The sequence below is a fragment of the Nomascus leucogenys genome, chromosome 3 (genome assembly GCF_006542625.1).
Source record: "Nomascus leucogenys isolate Asia chromosome 3, Asia_NLE_v1, whole genome shotgun sequence".
Classification (NCBI taxonomy): domain Eukaryota; kingdom Metazoa; phylum Chordata; class Mammalia; order Primates; family Hylobatidae; genus Nomascus; species Nomascus leucogenys.
In genome coordinates, this window is record NC_044383.1 from 45,031,823 (window position 1) to 45,049,616 (window position 17,794).

A 17,794-nucleotide genomic window follows, 5' to 3' on the forward strand; every position below is an offset into this window, starting at 1 on the left:
TTATCTTCCCTTGTGGCATGTATCCTTGCATGCAATTTTTTTAAGGATTTATTTTTTAGACTAATTTGAGGTTCACAGCAAAATTGTGAGGAAGGTACAAAGATTTCCCATATATTTCCTGCCCCCACACATACATAGCCTCCCTCATTAACAATATCCTCCACCAGAGTAGGTGGTAACATAGTGGTGAGATGTGAGGGAGGCGAAGCGTTCTATAGTCCCATTGTTAGGTCTCAGTCTTTTAGTAAGCCTGTGCCTCTGGACTGTGAACTTCAGAAGTGCTTCTCAGTTCCACTTTGAGGAGATAGCTAGAGTAGGCAGGAGTTGAGTATGATCTTTCCTTCAGGTTCATTAGGCTTTGATAAAACCCTGCAGGTTAGGCTATGGTTAACTAGTTTCTTCTGAGGACAGGCCTTGTTAAGAGCAGAGTGTTGTCACCTGTTTCAAAACGGTTTCTATTGTTCTCTGTCTGCTAGAGCACAAGAGAATTTTTCTCCAATATTTACTGTTAGAACCTGATCAAGCTCCTGAAAGTAAAACTTACAAAAGTGTGTTAAGTGTCAAAAAGACTGACAAGAGGAATTATTGATTTTTCAGTCTACTGAACTTTTATTTGTTGTTTGGACTGAGTGGTGACTTTCAATCTTCTTATGTGATAAACTGGAAACAGGAAGTCTGCATGCAATTTTGAGAGAGATTTTAGTGTACATCTCCTGGTGATGCCCATTGTCTTGCCACAGTCCCTGCTTCCTATTATATGTGTTGCATTTATTGACAGTATCCTTTCATTCCAAATCTTAGTCCTCTTTCCATCTTCTAGTACTCTCTTGAATATATCTACACATCTTATGCATAAGAAATTCTTGGATCTTATATGCACCAAGCGACAGTGCATAATGTTTTATGAGTCCAGCCTCAGATCTAGTTACCTAGGAATATAACTCAACCATTGCTGCTCTTAACACACAATAGGCTGGAAAGGCAACTTCCCTCTTCTCAATCTATACACTCTGGGAAGTGAGGCACAGCCCCTCTACGGTTTCTATGATCTCCCTACATCTGGGACTTTGCCTGAAATGATCACAAGGCAAGCAATATTACATTGGCATCCAGGCTGTCCTTCTTTTTCTTTTCTCCCCAAACTCCTTTATAAAACATGAAAAGGGTTTTTACTCTTCATTTAGCTTAGAGGAACATAAGCTTTCATATCATCAAGTATTTCTCAAAACTCTATTTTTATAATATATGTAATCCCATATACTTTTTAAAAAAACTTTCTTAAAAAGTTATCTTCTGCAATTGAAAATGTTAAAGATTATTGTTTTTGATATGTTGTGTAAATTCTATTTTGAAACTCAACAGGCTTCTTAGATTGCTTTATAATCTGCCATTTCCCCTGAGATGATGAATGACACTGATTTAATGACTGGAGGGCCTAAGGTCAATGAGAATATAGAGGAAAAAACTACATATTTTAGTTTTAAAAATGAAAGAACATACACAGTTAAAAAAATAAGAATTGGATTTCATTAGGAATGATATAGATCTTTAAACACACAGCACCATGGTTCTTTATAGATTGTCTTGGATAATATCAATGATTTCATGGTAAACTTGATCATAGACATCTAATCCAAACAAAAAGTCTATATAATTGTAGTAAGAAATAGTTTTATAATAAATGTGGTTTGTGATTTCAGACTGTAAAATGTTAACGTCTTCAGGGTCAGCCAACAAGTCACTTTCACCATTCCAAATTGCAGTTGCCACATTCATGTTTGTCATGTTGTATAATGGAGACGTCTAAAAATAAATGAGCGAAAAAATAGTTTTCATAGGAGATGATACAGTAGAAGGTTTTAATTACTAATTGTTTAAAATGGTGAGTTTAAATACTGTTTTAAAATAAGTCAAATCTCAGGGATTCAACTTACTGGATCTGTTGAAACAAAGGTATGAAAGTATGAATAGGCATTACAAGTTTTACTTGAAAATAAGTCATACATAAATCTAAACTAGACAGTTTGTTCTAATTCAAAATATTCAGACATTTCACAGAGGTAATTTCAGTACTATTTATAAAACATGAAAGATTTTAAATCAAATTTTCTGTGGCAGTATTACTGTCAATATGTTTGTCAATAAATTATAAGTATTGGCAGTCCACATCAACTCTGATCTCTTTGAATTTGATCTTCAAATTTTATACGAAGATCAGACTTTTATATGAACAGATCACATCAGCCTGGCGTTTAGCTGAGACAGAAAAGTATGGAGGAAAAGCATAAACTTTGGAGTCAGACAGACTTGGGTTCTAGTACTTCAATAATTTTGTCATTATACAATTTTTACCACATTCTCATTTACTTCTAATTTTTCCTAATTATTATATACGTTTTCTCATCTTTCCAAATAGAATAACTGGTTTTAGGGTGAATAAATAGATTATGCCTTTTATTTCTTATTTAAGCAAGTGTAAAGCTATGGATATAAAAAATGCAGTATTTTTCCTCTTGAGAGACAATAACTTCTACTGCCTGTCAACTTTTCCAGACTTATCCACGTTATTTGTTGTTAAAATACATAGAAAACAAGGAAAAGCCACTTCGGTTGGATGTGACAATACGTATCCAAATAAACATTATCTTCATCTGCTGGTCCTTATCAGTGTGTTATTGTACTCTGGGGATTTACAGTTGATCCTTGATTTATAGCAAAGTTATCGGAAAAAATCAGGAAGGTAGAGTTTTTATAGAGAATTATGTACCTGATTATAATGAACCAAGTTCAGATCAGGACTGCCCCAGTCATAAGCTTTCAAATGAGTAGAATTTAAAAGCTGAAAGAGAAACACAAAATAAGACCATATCATTTGTTCATTACAGTGGCAGCTGAGCAAGTTAAGCATTCAATACATATATACCCCCGTTGTACTGGGTCTGCTGGTATTTATGCAGGTGGGCTTCTTTGTTCTTCTTTTCCTTTGGATAGAGAAACAAATGGAAGGGGTTGGAGATGGGGGCAGGGGAATCTAAAGAAATAATTCCATTGTCTTTATATGAATGTACATATACCCAAGGCCTTTTTCTACCCAGAGGGGGGCCTCTTTTGAGAGAAGTAACATCAGGCTCCCTCAAATCTTCAGCTTCATCAACAGAGGTCAACACTGAGTGTCTTGCACTGAGACTAAGATAACACCCACCTAAAACACCATGCTTCAAACAACAGGGCTCAAGAGTTTGTCCCGGAAGTCACTTTTTTTCTTTACCCCTTTACACGCACAGCCTCACCACCGCTTTCTGGCCAAGGTTACTTATGACCTTGACATTTCTAACACTGATCAATTCTGAGGAACTTTCTCATGTTATCTGTTGGCAGCACTTGACATAGTTGTTCATTCCCTCATCCTTGAGATCTTTCCTTCACTTAGCTTCTAGAATACCACAATTTCTTGATCTTCATTTTTACTTTCTGTTACTTTTCAGCTTTGTTTAGCCAACTTAGTTTCTGCCACCTGACTTGTTAATCTTTTCAGATCTCAGTACCCAATCCTTGCTCGAAAGGATCTTGCTCTTCTGTCTATACTCACTTCATTTGCATTCTTGCCTCTGGCTTTTTGTATTCTCACTCTCTTGGCTTTACATGTCATTTATATTCAAAGTGTTTATCTTCTTTTATAAGTCTTTCCTAAATTCTAGGCTCCTATATACAACTGCTTACTCAATGTCATCAATTAAATATCTAAAACTTATTTTACCTTTCCTCCAAAACCTTCATCATCAAACCTCCCTATCTCCTTTAATGGCAATATTACCTTTTCATTACATAAGTCAGAAACTTTAGAATCATTCAAGACTCTCTTTCTCTCTCACCTCTTATAGAGTCCTTCATTAAATCTTGTTGCCTGCATATTCATGATATACATATGTTTATTCAGACTCCATTCATTTTCACCACCTCCACTGTCAACACATCAGTCCAAACAATCATCATTTCCCATTTGGATGACTGCAGTAATTTTCTAACTCTCTCACTGCTTTCACTCTTGTCCTACTATAGTCTACTCAACATAGCAGCCAATGTGTTCCTTTTAAAAGTGTAAACTATATCATACCACTTTCCTGCTTAAAATCATGCAGTGCCTACTCATTTCACACAGAGTGAATGCCAAAGTCCTTACAATGACATGCAGATCCCTGTCTTACTCATTATTTTTGCCTCCTTTCCGTAAGTTTCCATGTTTCAAATGTCACCAACTCACTGAAGCCTGGCCTAACCTTACTATTCAAAAGTACAACCCACTTCCCAGCATGCCTAATACCTTTTCCCTACTCTTTTACCCCAATTTCTCCATAGTTCTATTCCCTTCTAACACATTATAATAGTTTCTAACGTCGACATGGTTATCGTTTATAATCTATATACCTACTAATAATATGTAAGCTTGAGGATGACAGGAGTTCTTGTTTTGTTCACTGATGTAGCCCATGAACACAGAATATTATAGGGACATAGTAGGTGTAAAATAAATATTGTTACAATGGATAAATAATTGCAAAGTTTATTTAGATTTTTCTAGTCTAGCCATCACCAGAGAAGAAAGTATAACTTATCTTACCTAAATATGTTATAATAAATGTTTTCAATAATTTATATCAAATCAATTACATTATAGATTTAAACTTTTATAAATGAAAAAGCCTTACCCAATATCTTAACAATACTTTAAAGTTACCTAGTGTTTATTAACTTTAATGAACATTCATAATCATTAGCCTTTTCAATTCTTACAATATTTTTCTTAGTTAAATCAGAGAATTATTAATTTCACTTTAAAAGTAAAGGAAACTGATTCAGGAAGATTAAATGGGATGCTCAATGTCACCCTGCCACTAAGGTCCAGAGAAAGGATTTAATTTCTGGTCTTTTGATCCGAGAAAAGTGTTCTTTCTACTATGTTATCCTGGTTTTCAACATTAAGATTGCATTCACACTGGATTTTTTTATCAATATCATTAATTAAACAAATATTAGTTGAGTATCTACTATATGCTAAGAACTGTTGGCCTTGGAAATACAAAAGTGAACAAAACTTCTCATGGTTCTCAGGAGTTGACAATTTAACAGAGGAGAAAGTGCAGTCTAGAGAAAGCATTTCAGAGTAGGCATTAGGATAACTAACTGTGTTCCAGTCAGATTTTTAAAAGTGGAATAGCTTTGAAGCATTGGGCAAGTCAATTGTGTGACATGGCCTAGATAATCCCTAGTCTACTGTTGTAACATTTTCTTATTTGTAAAATTGATATTTATATTGCTGTAACAGTACTTAGGTTTAGAGAATTAATTAAATTATAATACTAACATTTTATTTTTATTTATTTATTTATTTATTTATTTATTTTTTGAGACAGTCTTAATCTGCCACCCAGGCTGGAGTGCAGCAGTACGATCTTGGCTCATTGCAACCTCCACCTCCCGGGTTCAAGCGATTCTCCCACCTCAGCCTCCCAAGTAACTGGAATTACAGGCATGTGCCACCACACTTGGCTAATTTTTGTATTTTTAGTAGAGATGGGGTTTCACCATGTTGGCCAGGTTAGTCTCAAACTCCTGACCGCAGGTGATCCACCCGCCTCGGCCTCCCAAAGTGCTGGGATTATAGGCCTGAGCCATTGCGCCCGGCCTCAATATTTTATAAACTATAAGGAAGTATAGAAATATATAATAATTTCATTTTGTCCTTAAAAATTTATTATTTTATGGCCATGGTATGATCCCTAGAATAATGAGGTAAATCATGAGTAGCATAAATTAAATTGTATGGAAATGCACTTTAGCAGTTATACCTGACTCCAATGGAGCATATTTTGAACAGATGTTCCTGCTGGGTTGTGTGAAAAATACACATCCAAACGACTCTGAGGGGTAAAAAAAAAAAAAAGCATTTTTATATAAGTTGAATCATACAGAGCATAATCTTTTAATATTTATTGAACTAAATTATTTCAAGAAAATTTAGTTAATTTTAAATTAATCATATTAATAAACAAATCATCAAATTATATTTTAATGAAATATAAAAATGTACTTATTCAATTGTACAATTTTTAAATTAATATAGAAGCCATTATTGAATTTCTAAGTTATTTGGTCTGTCACTCACCCTACTGAAAACAATCAAATGTGACTGACACACACCTATACACACACATACACATACACCTTTTGAAAGCATTAAAGAACTAACAAGATAGAAGTAAATTACAAAAATAAATTGGGGAGAGAAATAAAGAACCCCCAAAGACAAGCAAAGAACCAAAGTCAGTTTGTTTAAGGTTATTTGTCAGTCCAGGAGAATGTGAAGTTTCATTTTGAGAACTTAGCTTGTTGAAAAAAACAAAAAATCAAAGTCTAAGGCCTGTTAAAGTTGGAAGATTTTAAAAAGAAACACTCTCCATAAGGGCCTCAAATTCTATAGTGCCCAAGGTAAAGCCATGATGTTAATCTGTAATCTATGTTTGCACTGCCTAGATTGTTCCTGGAACCTCAGTGAACCAGACATGTAGAGTACTGATCTCAAAGTGACCTCAGGTGCCTTGAAAAAGCAAGCAAGATTTATTTCCACAAGAAGAAAAGGCCTGTATTACTATTCCAATTCTTAGTAAAAATTTCTCAAAATCAGTTAACCCTACTCAGTCAAAGAAAAGCAAGTATATGAAGAGAGAGGTATCATGTAAGAACAAGCAAAAATGAAAAAAATTATTTTAAGAAACCTCACAAATATTTTTGATGTTATCAAATGCAGACTATAAAAAATTATTCAGGTTTACAGAAATTGTAAAGCAACCACCAGAGGACAGGAACCTTAAGAGAAGAAAAATACAAGAAGCAAACCTTTCATTAATCCCAACTTTCATCCTGTGGACATTTTCCAATATGGTGCAGGGAATTAGAGCCAAACAGAGAATGGCAGTCTTGCTGGGCAGAAGAAACAGAAATCAGTCTGTGTGGGTGCCATGGAGTTGGACTAAAGGCCATAGATTACCAGGAGAAGTAGTCTCCTGAATTAAAGAGAAGTGAATGAAATAAGGCCAACCCTAAAAAGTCTAAAAATGGGCACTGACAATTAGCTAAATGAGCCAAAACTCTTGAAAGGGTAACTGCCATGGTTTGAATGTTTGTTCCCTCCAAAACTCCTGTTGGTTGCCATTGTGGTGGTGTTAGGTGGTGGGATCTTTGCAAGGTGATTGAGCCGTAAAGGCTCTGCCCTCATGAATGGGATTAATGCCATTATAGAAGGGTGTGTTTGAGGCTGGGGGCAGTAGCTCACACCTGTAATCCCAGCAGTTTGGGAAGCCGAGGTGGGTGGATCACCTGAGGTTAGGAGTTTGAGACCAGCCTGACCAATATGGTGAACCCCATCTCTACTAAAAATACAAAAATTAGCTGGTCATGGTGGCGTGTGTCGGTAGTCTGAGCTACTCGGGAGGCTGAGAGAGGAGAATTGCTTGAACCCGGGAGGCAGAAGTTGCAGTCAGCCAAGATCGCACCACTGCATTCCAGCTTGGGTGACAGAGCAAAAACTCTGTCTCAATATAAAAAATGAAATAAAAGGGTGAGTTTGGCTCCCGTTTGCTTCATTGTTGCTTCTTTGCCCTATGCCCTTCACCATGTGGTGGCACAGCAAGAAGGCCATTGTCAGATATCAGTGCCTTGATCTTGGACTTCCCAGCCTCCAGAAGTGTGAACCAATACATTTCTGCTCATTATACATAACCCAGTCTTGGGTATTCTATTATAGCAACAGAAAATGTACTAAGACAGTAATTTAACCAAGAGAATGTGCAGCATACTATTCACAGTTCCCTGCAATCAATCCTAGTCCTAGAGTAAAACAAGAAAACACAGCCAACAATTAGCACATAAAATTATCAGGAAAAGCAGATGCAGAGATGCTGCAAACATTAGAGTTAGCAAAAGCTTTAAAATAAAGTATGATTAATATGTTAAATAAAATATTTTTTAAAGTTTAAAATGGTCATAAAGGTAGAATATTTTAACACATAATTAGAATTTATTTTATAGCCAAATGGACACTCAAAATAAAAATACAATAGATAAACTTTAAAATTTATTAGATGGATTTAAAAGCAGACTATACATAGCAAAAGACAGGATTATTGAACTCAAATTCAAGCCTATATAAAATATTCAAACTTAAGCGCACAGAAAAAATAAAACAAAATAGAGCAAAGAAAGATGTTGGCCATTGTCAGGTGGTCCAATATTTTGAAAGAAGAAATAGAATTGAAATACTAATGGCTGAGAATGTTTAAATTTGATGAAAGAAACTCAGTGTATCCCAAACGGTGAATCCCAGTTAAACTGGTGTAAAGTTTTTGCATTATTTAGGATGTGGATATAAACACAAACTTAACATAAGTAATAATAAATAGTACATTTTATAATTTCTAAGAGAATAATAAAGTATATTTCTTAGAGCAGTAATAAAATAAGAGAAGATAAAATAAAGTATTAAAAAGTATTTCAGAAACACAAAAGTAGTCAAGAAATGTGAAATAAAAAGAATACCAGATAGGACAAACAAAAAGCATATAGCAAGATGATAGCCATAAATCTAATCTTAATAATTATATAAAAATAAATTTACTAAATATTGTAATTCAATTAAAAAGCAAAGACTGTCAAATGAAAATATTGTTAATTATTGTTAATAACTGAAGACATAAAAGACAAGCTTTAAAATATCTTTGAGGAACAATAAGAACAAAAAAACCCCATAAAAATTGACTCATCAGATTGAAGATGTATATATATGTATATGTGTGTGTGTATATATATGTATGTATATATAAATGTACGTGTATATATATACATACATACACACTGTGGAATATTAATCAACCATAGAAAAGAAAAAATTCTGCCATTTGTGACAGCATAGATGAACCTGGAGGGTACTAGTAAGTTAAATAAGCCAAATAGAGAAAGACAAGTACTATATGGTATCACTCCTATGTAGAATCTTAAATAAATAAATAAATAAAAGAGTGAGCTCATAGAAACAGAGAAAAATGGTGGTTGCCAGGGTCTGGCAGGTGGGAAAAATGGGGACATGGTGGTCAAAGGGTATAAACTTTCAGTTATATAGTAAATACATTTTGAGGATTTAATGTACAGCATGGTGACTAGCTAATAATACTATACTGTATACTTGAAATTTGTTAAGAGAATAGATCTTAAGCATTGTCACCAAAAATGTGACTATGTGAGGTGATAGATGTGTTAAACTTGATTGTGGCAATTATTTCACAATGTATTTGTCAATTATACCTCAATAAAAAGAGAGAAAATTTCTTTTGTTTTCATTGCCATTCAGGCTACTTGAGACTGTCAAAAATAAAGTTCTGACTGAACAATTTTAAATAGCCTGTACAGAAATTTTTAACAGAAACATTCTATAATTAAAACTCAGGTATTTATTATGTCCTCTAATTATAATTCTTCTCTGTGTTTGAAATAAGCTCCAATATAATGCTTAGTTTTCTGGTACACTCGAGATATTCCTTCCATCATGGGTCACTACTGTTTACCTTAATGTAGGTCAGAGGATTATACAACCCAAATCGCATTGTTCTGTTCATCCTTCTGGATGAAGAAGTGCACAGTAGCTTTCATAAACACCTGTCAGGCCTATCTGTGAGCAATCTGAAATGTTTACTAGAGTCTCTACTTCACCTTTATCAGAAAGATAAAAAGGAATCCATTCCCTGAAAGGGACCTAAATAATAACCACACACCCTTGACAGCTGCACTCAGGTATCTCAGGCTCATTTCCCTTCATAAGAGTTAGAATTTCTTTTTGTAAATCATCACCAAAAAATTGTAACACCTGGATAAAGTCAAAACTTTGGTTGTTTTATGATGAATTTTCCAAGTCACATTGTGAGCATTTTTATCATCTGTTTTTTCTTGCATCATGACTTGCTTTCAGTTCTCATGACTTGCCTTCAGTTCTCTGGTTGGTTTTCCACACCTGAGTGACATCAGTCAGATTCCACTCACTGCCTTTTTACAAACTACCAGATTCTCTTTTGGTTTTTCATACTGGCTCTAAGCAAATAATTTTAAGCCAGACCCTACTTCCTTCACAGATCTTGCTAGGCTCAAGAGACTGATTCAAGCTGAACCACAGTTTCACAATTAACTATTTCCAAACACGCTGTGCGTGAAAATTTTCTACTTCCAACTTCCTACAATTCCAGCTAAATTAAGACACAGTCATATTACAATCTACAACACTGTCAACTTCTGTTGCAGAAGAAACGCCACAGTTTTGAAGGCTAGAGAACCAGAGTATAAGCTTTTCTAGTAATTAATACACAAAAAAGAGTTCTCAGAGACATCACATTATAATTACAAAAAAATATAGAATTGGCCAAATATACTACCTAAAACATAGAATGAGTGGATAAGTAAAAATAAACATTGTATTTATGATTCTTCCAGGCCTCTCATAGTAGGTGCTTAGCACTAGATGAACAGAAAAATATGAAAAAGAGGGAATATGAAAGTAATCCTTTCTGCCTTCTCTGGCAGAAGGTACATTGCTCATATCTTTATGGGTGGAAAAGATGAGAACTGAGTTTCTTATAGCATTCTAAAAATAAGGTTGAACAAAATAAACAAAGTCAACAAACATGTCCTTGTGGCATAAAAATGTGTTTGGGAATTAAGAGAATACCTGTCTTTCTTTGAATGTCTATATTGGCTCTTTTTGAGAAGCTCTTAAAAGGTCCAGGTACAAGAACCAACCTCTAGTCCAAATGGCACATTTGCTTCTGCCAAATCTGGATGTTTAATTTAATGTGATGAAAAACACTTAGAATGAATGCCTATATTCTTAAGAGAACCTATACACAATCAATCCAAAGGTTTTGGTAATAGTACCTTGAATACCACAATAGTTTCCCACTCCAAGAGTATTGATAAAAGCTAGAAACTTAAAGATAATTGGCAGGCACTAATTCTAATTATGGAAGGATCAACAAGGATAAGAAGGAGTATTAGGAACCAGGAGGAGGAGTTATGGAATTACAGGAAACAAATGAATAGAAGAGGACCTAAATCTTAGAAGTCTTAGGAAACTAACACCCAATAGCAAACAAAGGTCAATAAAGATACCCATCACATCAGCTGCTCTCAAATATTTACAGACAGCAAGACAAATATGGAAGTAAAATAATTCCAGCATGTTAATGCAAGTTAGTTGTACAATGTTGGTGTAGTCATAAAATCAGATAGGCTAAGAATCTGACTACTAGTGTATATGGATGAAACACAAAATGACACAAGGTAAAACACAAGCACTATAATTATTATACTTTCCAAATATTGGAAAATATATATATTTCAAATACAACTTGTTCTTACCATATTTAAGTTTTTTGGGTCATATCCAAACATCATAAACAAGATATTGAGGCAAATCTTATCAAAAATCTGTAGTGGACACAGCTTTGAACCAACGAATTTTTTAAATGAGGTTTTAGGCAAGAAGTCTTTGTTGCCAGAAAAAGCGTGTAAAATAAATTTATTTTATCCACATTTGGATGACCACAATAAGTGCTAAAGAAATGTTGTGGTAATTCACTATGTATAAAACCAAATAAATTATCTCACAGTAGTTTGAAAATTTTAAATAAAGGAAAAAACTTGGAAGCAGGGTGTGGAGATGGTTTGGCCATTGGATTTCTTCTCACAGTGAGGTTCTAAAGTTATAATAAGTAAAATTGTATTCCTTTGCAGAAACAAAAGCAAGAATATAGTGTAAATGAAATCAAAAATTTTAATTCATACTTGTGGTTGTCTACGTATAGTCAAGATCTCTTATTTGAAAGCATAAAATTATCACTTTGGGTTATCAATGACAGAAAATAAAGGTAGAACATACCATGACTATTGACTTCCATTTGTATGTCATTCTAATTAAAGGACTTTTTAAGCACTTTGTGGAAAAAACTGGTGTTAAAGCAAAAAATATTTTGATTCTTTCAGCTATCTTTGATATAGTAGAAAATGTTATGAAACCTAAAATAAAATAAGATATAAATTAGTAAGCTATTCTTAAGCAATTACTAGCATGTAAGAGATGACAGCAAGGAGAATAAGAGTAAGTTCAAAAATAGTTTCTGAACAATTAACTTATTTCTTAATTCGCTTATCAAACATTTTTAAATCACCCAGTATATAACATTATATTGATCATAATATAATGCTGATAATTTGGGTTTCTAAAATGTATAGATCATAAAGAATGACAATTTAGCAATAAATCAGACATGTAACACCATAGTTTAAAAATTAGGAGCAATATTGAACATTTTTTATAACTTGCAATAGTGAAAATGAAATATGTGAAATTTTCAGACAGATGAATCTTATAATTTAGGTGACAGGCTTAATAAACGTCCCATCGTTTTAATATTTATCTTCAATATATTTAAAAACTCCTTATCTTCTTATACAGAGGATACTAAGCATCTTATTTTATTGGCAATTTAGAGGCATTAATGTGAAAAATAGTCATTTTTCCCGTTGCCATCTTATCAAGCTATCTACTTACACATCAATATTCTGATTGGTTATTTATTTATTTATTATTTATTTAGGTCAGGTTCTGAGAAGCCAAACAACCAAAGAATTATATATCATATAATAAGTCAACAATCTCTGACACTCATTACTCATTTTTTCTTATTTCTATGTTTTCAGGCATTCCTGGTTTTAGATAATTGAATAGTTGACGAGAATTTGGACTAAAAGTCACGTATATGGTTAATACATGTCAGAGAAAAGATCTATAGAAAATGGGATTAGATTGTTACTCAACATGCTTTTTCTAGTAGGAAGTGGATTATTTCTATAAGAAAATTATAGTCTTCAGCTTAGAAATGACTTACTTAATATTAGCTTCGTTATAAGATGGCTTCTTCTCCCTGCAAAGTGGGTAAAGAGGTTTACAGTACCATGCAAGAGAATTATGTTAGGTCATAGGTCATTTATTTCCAAAAGTAAAGTTGTTATGTATTAGACAGGCATTAGAGTTCTGATTAAAGTTCTTTCCTAGTCATCTTTAAATATAGAAAGAATTTCCTGATTTTTGTTCATTTCTTAAGTTTGATCAGTCCTGAATGCAAAAACATACATAGCTTTTTCATCTTTTCCATTCATAAAATCCTATGCTACATTTTTAAAAGGAAAAATAGTGTGAAAGTTCTATTTGTAGAACAAATAATACAATCTCATTTTGATCTTAGATAACATAGATATCCAACTTTTATAAAATTTGAAACAAAACCACAACCAACCTTGTCTTTACAATCAATTCTTTGTGACTAGAGAAGACTCCATGTGGGATCAAAGCAGCATGTAAGATTCCAGGGCATTCTGCTATACTATGTTTGTCTCACAGTTTTTGTTTTATTTACAGGTCTAGAAGCTTATCTACAACTTTAAGAAGTATACGCACAACCTTAAAAAAGAAATTAAGGGATATTAGCAATAATCTTTCTTGGCATACCAATAGTAGTACCCTGTCAATGGCCTACATAAAATATTTCCTCTTGCCTGGTTTGCTTCACAGTGAAATCAATGGAGGCTGGAAGGTCATATTTTGCCATCTTGTCAAAACTACAAAAGAAAGAGGAAAATAAAAATAGCACTTTCTACTAATGTTATGTTAGTATTTGAAAATAATGAACAGGTAAATGAATAAAGGCAATTTTGTACTCTAGTTATTAATAAGGAAGTTATATGGTATAATGTATCTTCGGAATAGAGATTAATGTGGGAACTCAAACTCAAGGAAATAAAATCACAAGGCAGTCTTACAAAGAGGGTGTTTGTATATGAAAAATAGAGTAGGGTAGACAAAATATATGAGTTATAGAGTAGAAGAGTAGTTAAAGGAAGCTTGGGGTTGGTCAGTAAGGTACTAAGTAAGAAATAAAGATTATTGCTGAAACGTGAGAAACAAACTCAAAATCACACAAGTACTCTTTAATTTTCAAGCAAAAATTCACATAAATTTTAATAGTCTATGGAAAGTCCTAAATTGTGAAAAGAGTAAGACCTAAATTTTATTTTATTGCATTCAAAATGAAAAATTTGTATATACTTATAAAACGAAATGTTACTTCATTTTATTTGTACCTGAAAGCCCAGAATTCTTTGGAATTCATTTCTAGGTACAAGTGTTTCCTGGACCAGGTATTTCCTCTACTATTTCCCATCCACACATCATAACCAGCATCTGCCAGAATGAAGCCCAGACTGTTGTTGGGAAGATTGGAAATCCAGCTGCTGGCAGATGTAAGCAAACCATGTTGCAAGTATACAACAACCCTCTGAGCTGAAAAAAAAATGTAGAAAGTTCTTTATAAATTTTGTAGTTATCTATATGAAAATCTCTTATCTGAAATTCAAACTTTTAGTACATGACAGTTTAAAGATTTTTAAAAATTGTTTTCGTAAGTGGGGTAAGTTACTAAGATTTAATCTCGTATGACAGAGCTTTTTAATACAGTTCACTAATGGATGTCTTTCAAACAACCAAGTGAGCAATTAGGTCACATCACACTTAAATATGTACATTTTACTGAGAGAAAATAATCAAAAATTTTATAGTAATTCAAGCACTCATACACATTTTAAGTAACACATTTTAAATCAGGGATCAATTACATAGCAAAGTTGACACATCCATTGGCACATGGCCATGGTATCCACTGGTCCTACCATATAACTCCCATCAAGAGGCTGCCAACCTGATAGAAAAATGAAACAAACCCTTGAATGCTCAGTAAAAGCCAGCTGGGAAAAAGCCAGCTGAGAGATGAAATCCTGTAAGTATGGGCACTATCCTTCAGGATTTATTGTACATCTTTTAAAAATGGTGAGAATATATTGATTCCCCAAGAAGTAGAATACAGGAGTCTGAGGAACAAGAGCTTGCCATCACTCCTAGTAACCCATTTAGGGATCTGTTCTCACAATTTTAGCCTCTACATATCTAGAGGCCCTGGTCTCCAGAGAGAAAATGCTACCACCAAGGCGCTGTAAGCATCCTAACAAACAAGGCTATGACCACTGCCTGGTCACTTTGGGCTCTTCATTACTCAAGACCAGGAAGTTCGTTGACCCTGATCATCATAAGGAAGTAGGTCTGCTGATAGGAAATGAGGAAAGGGAGAAATACATTTGCTCTTCAGGTGATCCACTGAGTCATCTTTTCCTACTTCTATGCTTGGTTTTAACTGTACATGAACAAGTACAACTATCACCTGATATGAATATGTTAGCACCTAGGGATGAAGGCCTGGCTTACCCTATCAGGCAGGCTAGCTGAGAGGTAGAGAAAGCTAGAATAGATGGTGGAGGAGGACATTTATGAATACTAGTTATGGCCCTAGTGTTGCTTTTTAAGGGTTTACTATTTCTCCTTTCTCTGTAGAATTGCCCATGGCCAAATTGGAACTGCCTCACCTAAGAGATCACACCTCCTTCTAGGGGTAGCCTTCAGGCAATGATTAACTGATTTAGGAATGCAAAAAGCTGGCTCTCTAATCTCAAGGTGGGACCACCTCTGTAGTGTAATTTTTATGGGAACCTTGAACTCCTCTGAGATCATCTTTTAGCTAGCCCCAAGCTGAGTCATATTATATTATTCCTTAACTCTTTACCCTACTTTATCCTAATTTCCACATTACTGCCTCCTGACAGTATTTCATCAATCAGTCACATGTACCTGAACCCCTCTCTCAGGCTCTGCCTTTAGAGCATTCTAAGGCACTTGCTGTGTTTTAAAATTATCTTTAAATCTTTAATACAGTACTTGTAAAATGAAGTCATAGCTTGGGGGATAATTACTACTATTATATAAAATCTATGTTAAGATTTTCTGCTACTGGGTATAACCTTTATAAATATGCAAAATTATGTTAATTGAGGTTGTTTCAAATTAATATCCTCTCTGAAGTGTACTTTAATGTTCAAAATAACTTGAGAGGATGCCCTATAATATAAGAAACATTCTGTTTGTTTCACATCCTGTTTCCTTCTGAAAGAAACATTCTTTCAGGAAGAAAAGCTAAGGAGAAAAGAAAATACTTGGCTTTTATTTGGGTAATCATATGAATAAGCAAAAGTAATCCATTACATATTCTACTAGTAAGTGGCAGATCTAGGATTACAACCCAGATCTCCTAACAAATTCCAGTGCATTTTGCACCACACTCCGATGATTCAAATGTACTTACTGTTGGAATAAAGAGCCCTGAGGCTGCTACCAACCTCATCTCTGCTATTTCTAGAGGAGAGAATCACAAAGACAAAGAAGGAAATTTGTATCAGCCTTTCTTCAAAACCTAGAGCATAATAATGTTATTGTGTTTCAGAGCATTTCTAATTTCTCATCAGAAAAAGAAAATTCTAGAGAATCAACGTGTAAGAGCAAAGTGATCCACAAAGGAAACCTAGGAAGAACAGCTTGTGTTCCATCACAACCTCTCTGTGACCAGAAGGCCAGTGTATCTTCTTGTGTGACTCTTCTTGTAGCATGCGGGAAGATACATGGGAAGTTAACTATTCACTTAATCTTAAGATGCTTTTCTTGTTCTACGTTCTCTGTCAATTGGAGCAATTAAGAACTTCAGGCTCCAGATAGTCCACAATCCATCTTCAATTGAATATTACCTAGATTTTTATTATTGTCTATCCTCCCATAAGGAATTCTATAAAGGCCAAGGATATAACCATCTTTGGTTACAATATCATATTCTTCATCAGCGTAGCCCCAGTAGGAAATAATCTGGCTCTAGCTAAAGAAAAAGCAAATCTTTCAGCATAAAATTGTTATCCAATTAAGTTGAATGGTTTGCCATTTCTAACACATTATGTGATAATGAACCTTGGTATTCTCTTTCAACCTCAAGCCTATCTATTTTTATTTTCACTAATTTACTGATTCATTCAGGTAATAAATATTTGTAAAACACCTACTGAGCAGCAGTTTTATATATTAGGGATTGAAAGAATAAAATAAATAAACAAACAAACCCCTACCCTCAAAGAGATATCTCAAGAATATTTTCTTTTTTAACTACTAGTCTCTCATACTTTTACCTGCCCACCCGTATACAATTTAAAAATATACATGCATCCATAAATGTTTGCATGTCTATGTGTATATCTAATCTTATATCTGAAATTTTTATATTTATAAATATATAGAAGAGAAGGAGGTATATATTCATACCTTCATATATATGAATATATATTTCAAATATGTGAAAGTATGAATATAGTTACACATTTTTCATTACAAAGATAGAATAAGGCTGAAGGAGAAACTAAGCTATAGAATAGCAGATGAGAAACATTAACATATAGATACATACATTTGACTGTAAATCTATTAACTTAAAATTCCAAATTTGAAGAGTAGCATTCTCTGTTATTTCAGCAGTCCAGATTTATTTTCTAACAACTTACAATATCCATACCTGCTTCAGGGTTCACAGATCTTTGATTTTGAAAGACACCATGAGTAATTCCAATAATTCGGATAAAATACATCATTGTGAAAAGGTACCACATTTGGGACCTATATATATAAGGGAGATGTTTATACAGTTAAAATTGCAGCAAATAATACCATTTATAAAACTGCGGCAAATAATTCTGTGAGGTTGGAAATATTACTGTTTTCAGG

General features: G+C 33.8%; 1 protein-coding gene across 1 annotated transcript; it reads right to left on the minus strand.

Annotated features, from left to right (window-relative positions):
* Positions 1-1,445: 1,445 nt before the first annotated feature.
* Positions 1,446-17,658, minus strand: LIPJ (lipase family member J). Its single transcript, XM_030804321.1, is given in 9 exon segments — positions 1,446-1,803; positions 2,768-2,839; positions 5,847-5,918; positions 11,455-11,601; positions 11,975-12,111; positions 13,604-13,713; positions 14,236-14,434; positions 16,777-16,897; positions 17,575-17,658. Coding segments are annotated over 9 exon segments (1,173 nt in total). The 3' UTR covers positions 1,446-1,572.
* Positions 17,659-17,794: the final 136 nt, after the last annotated feature.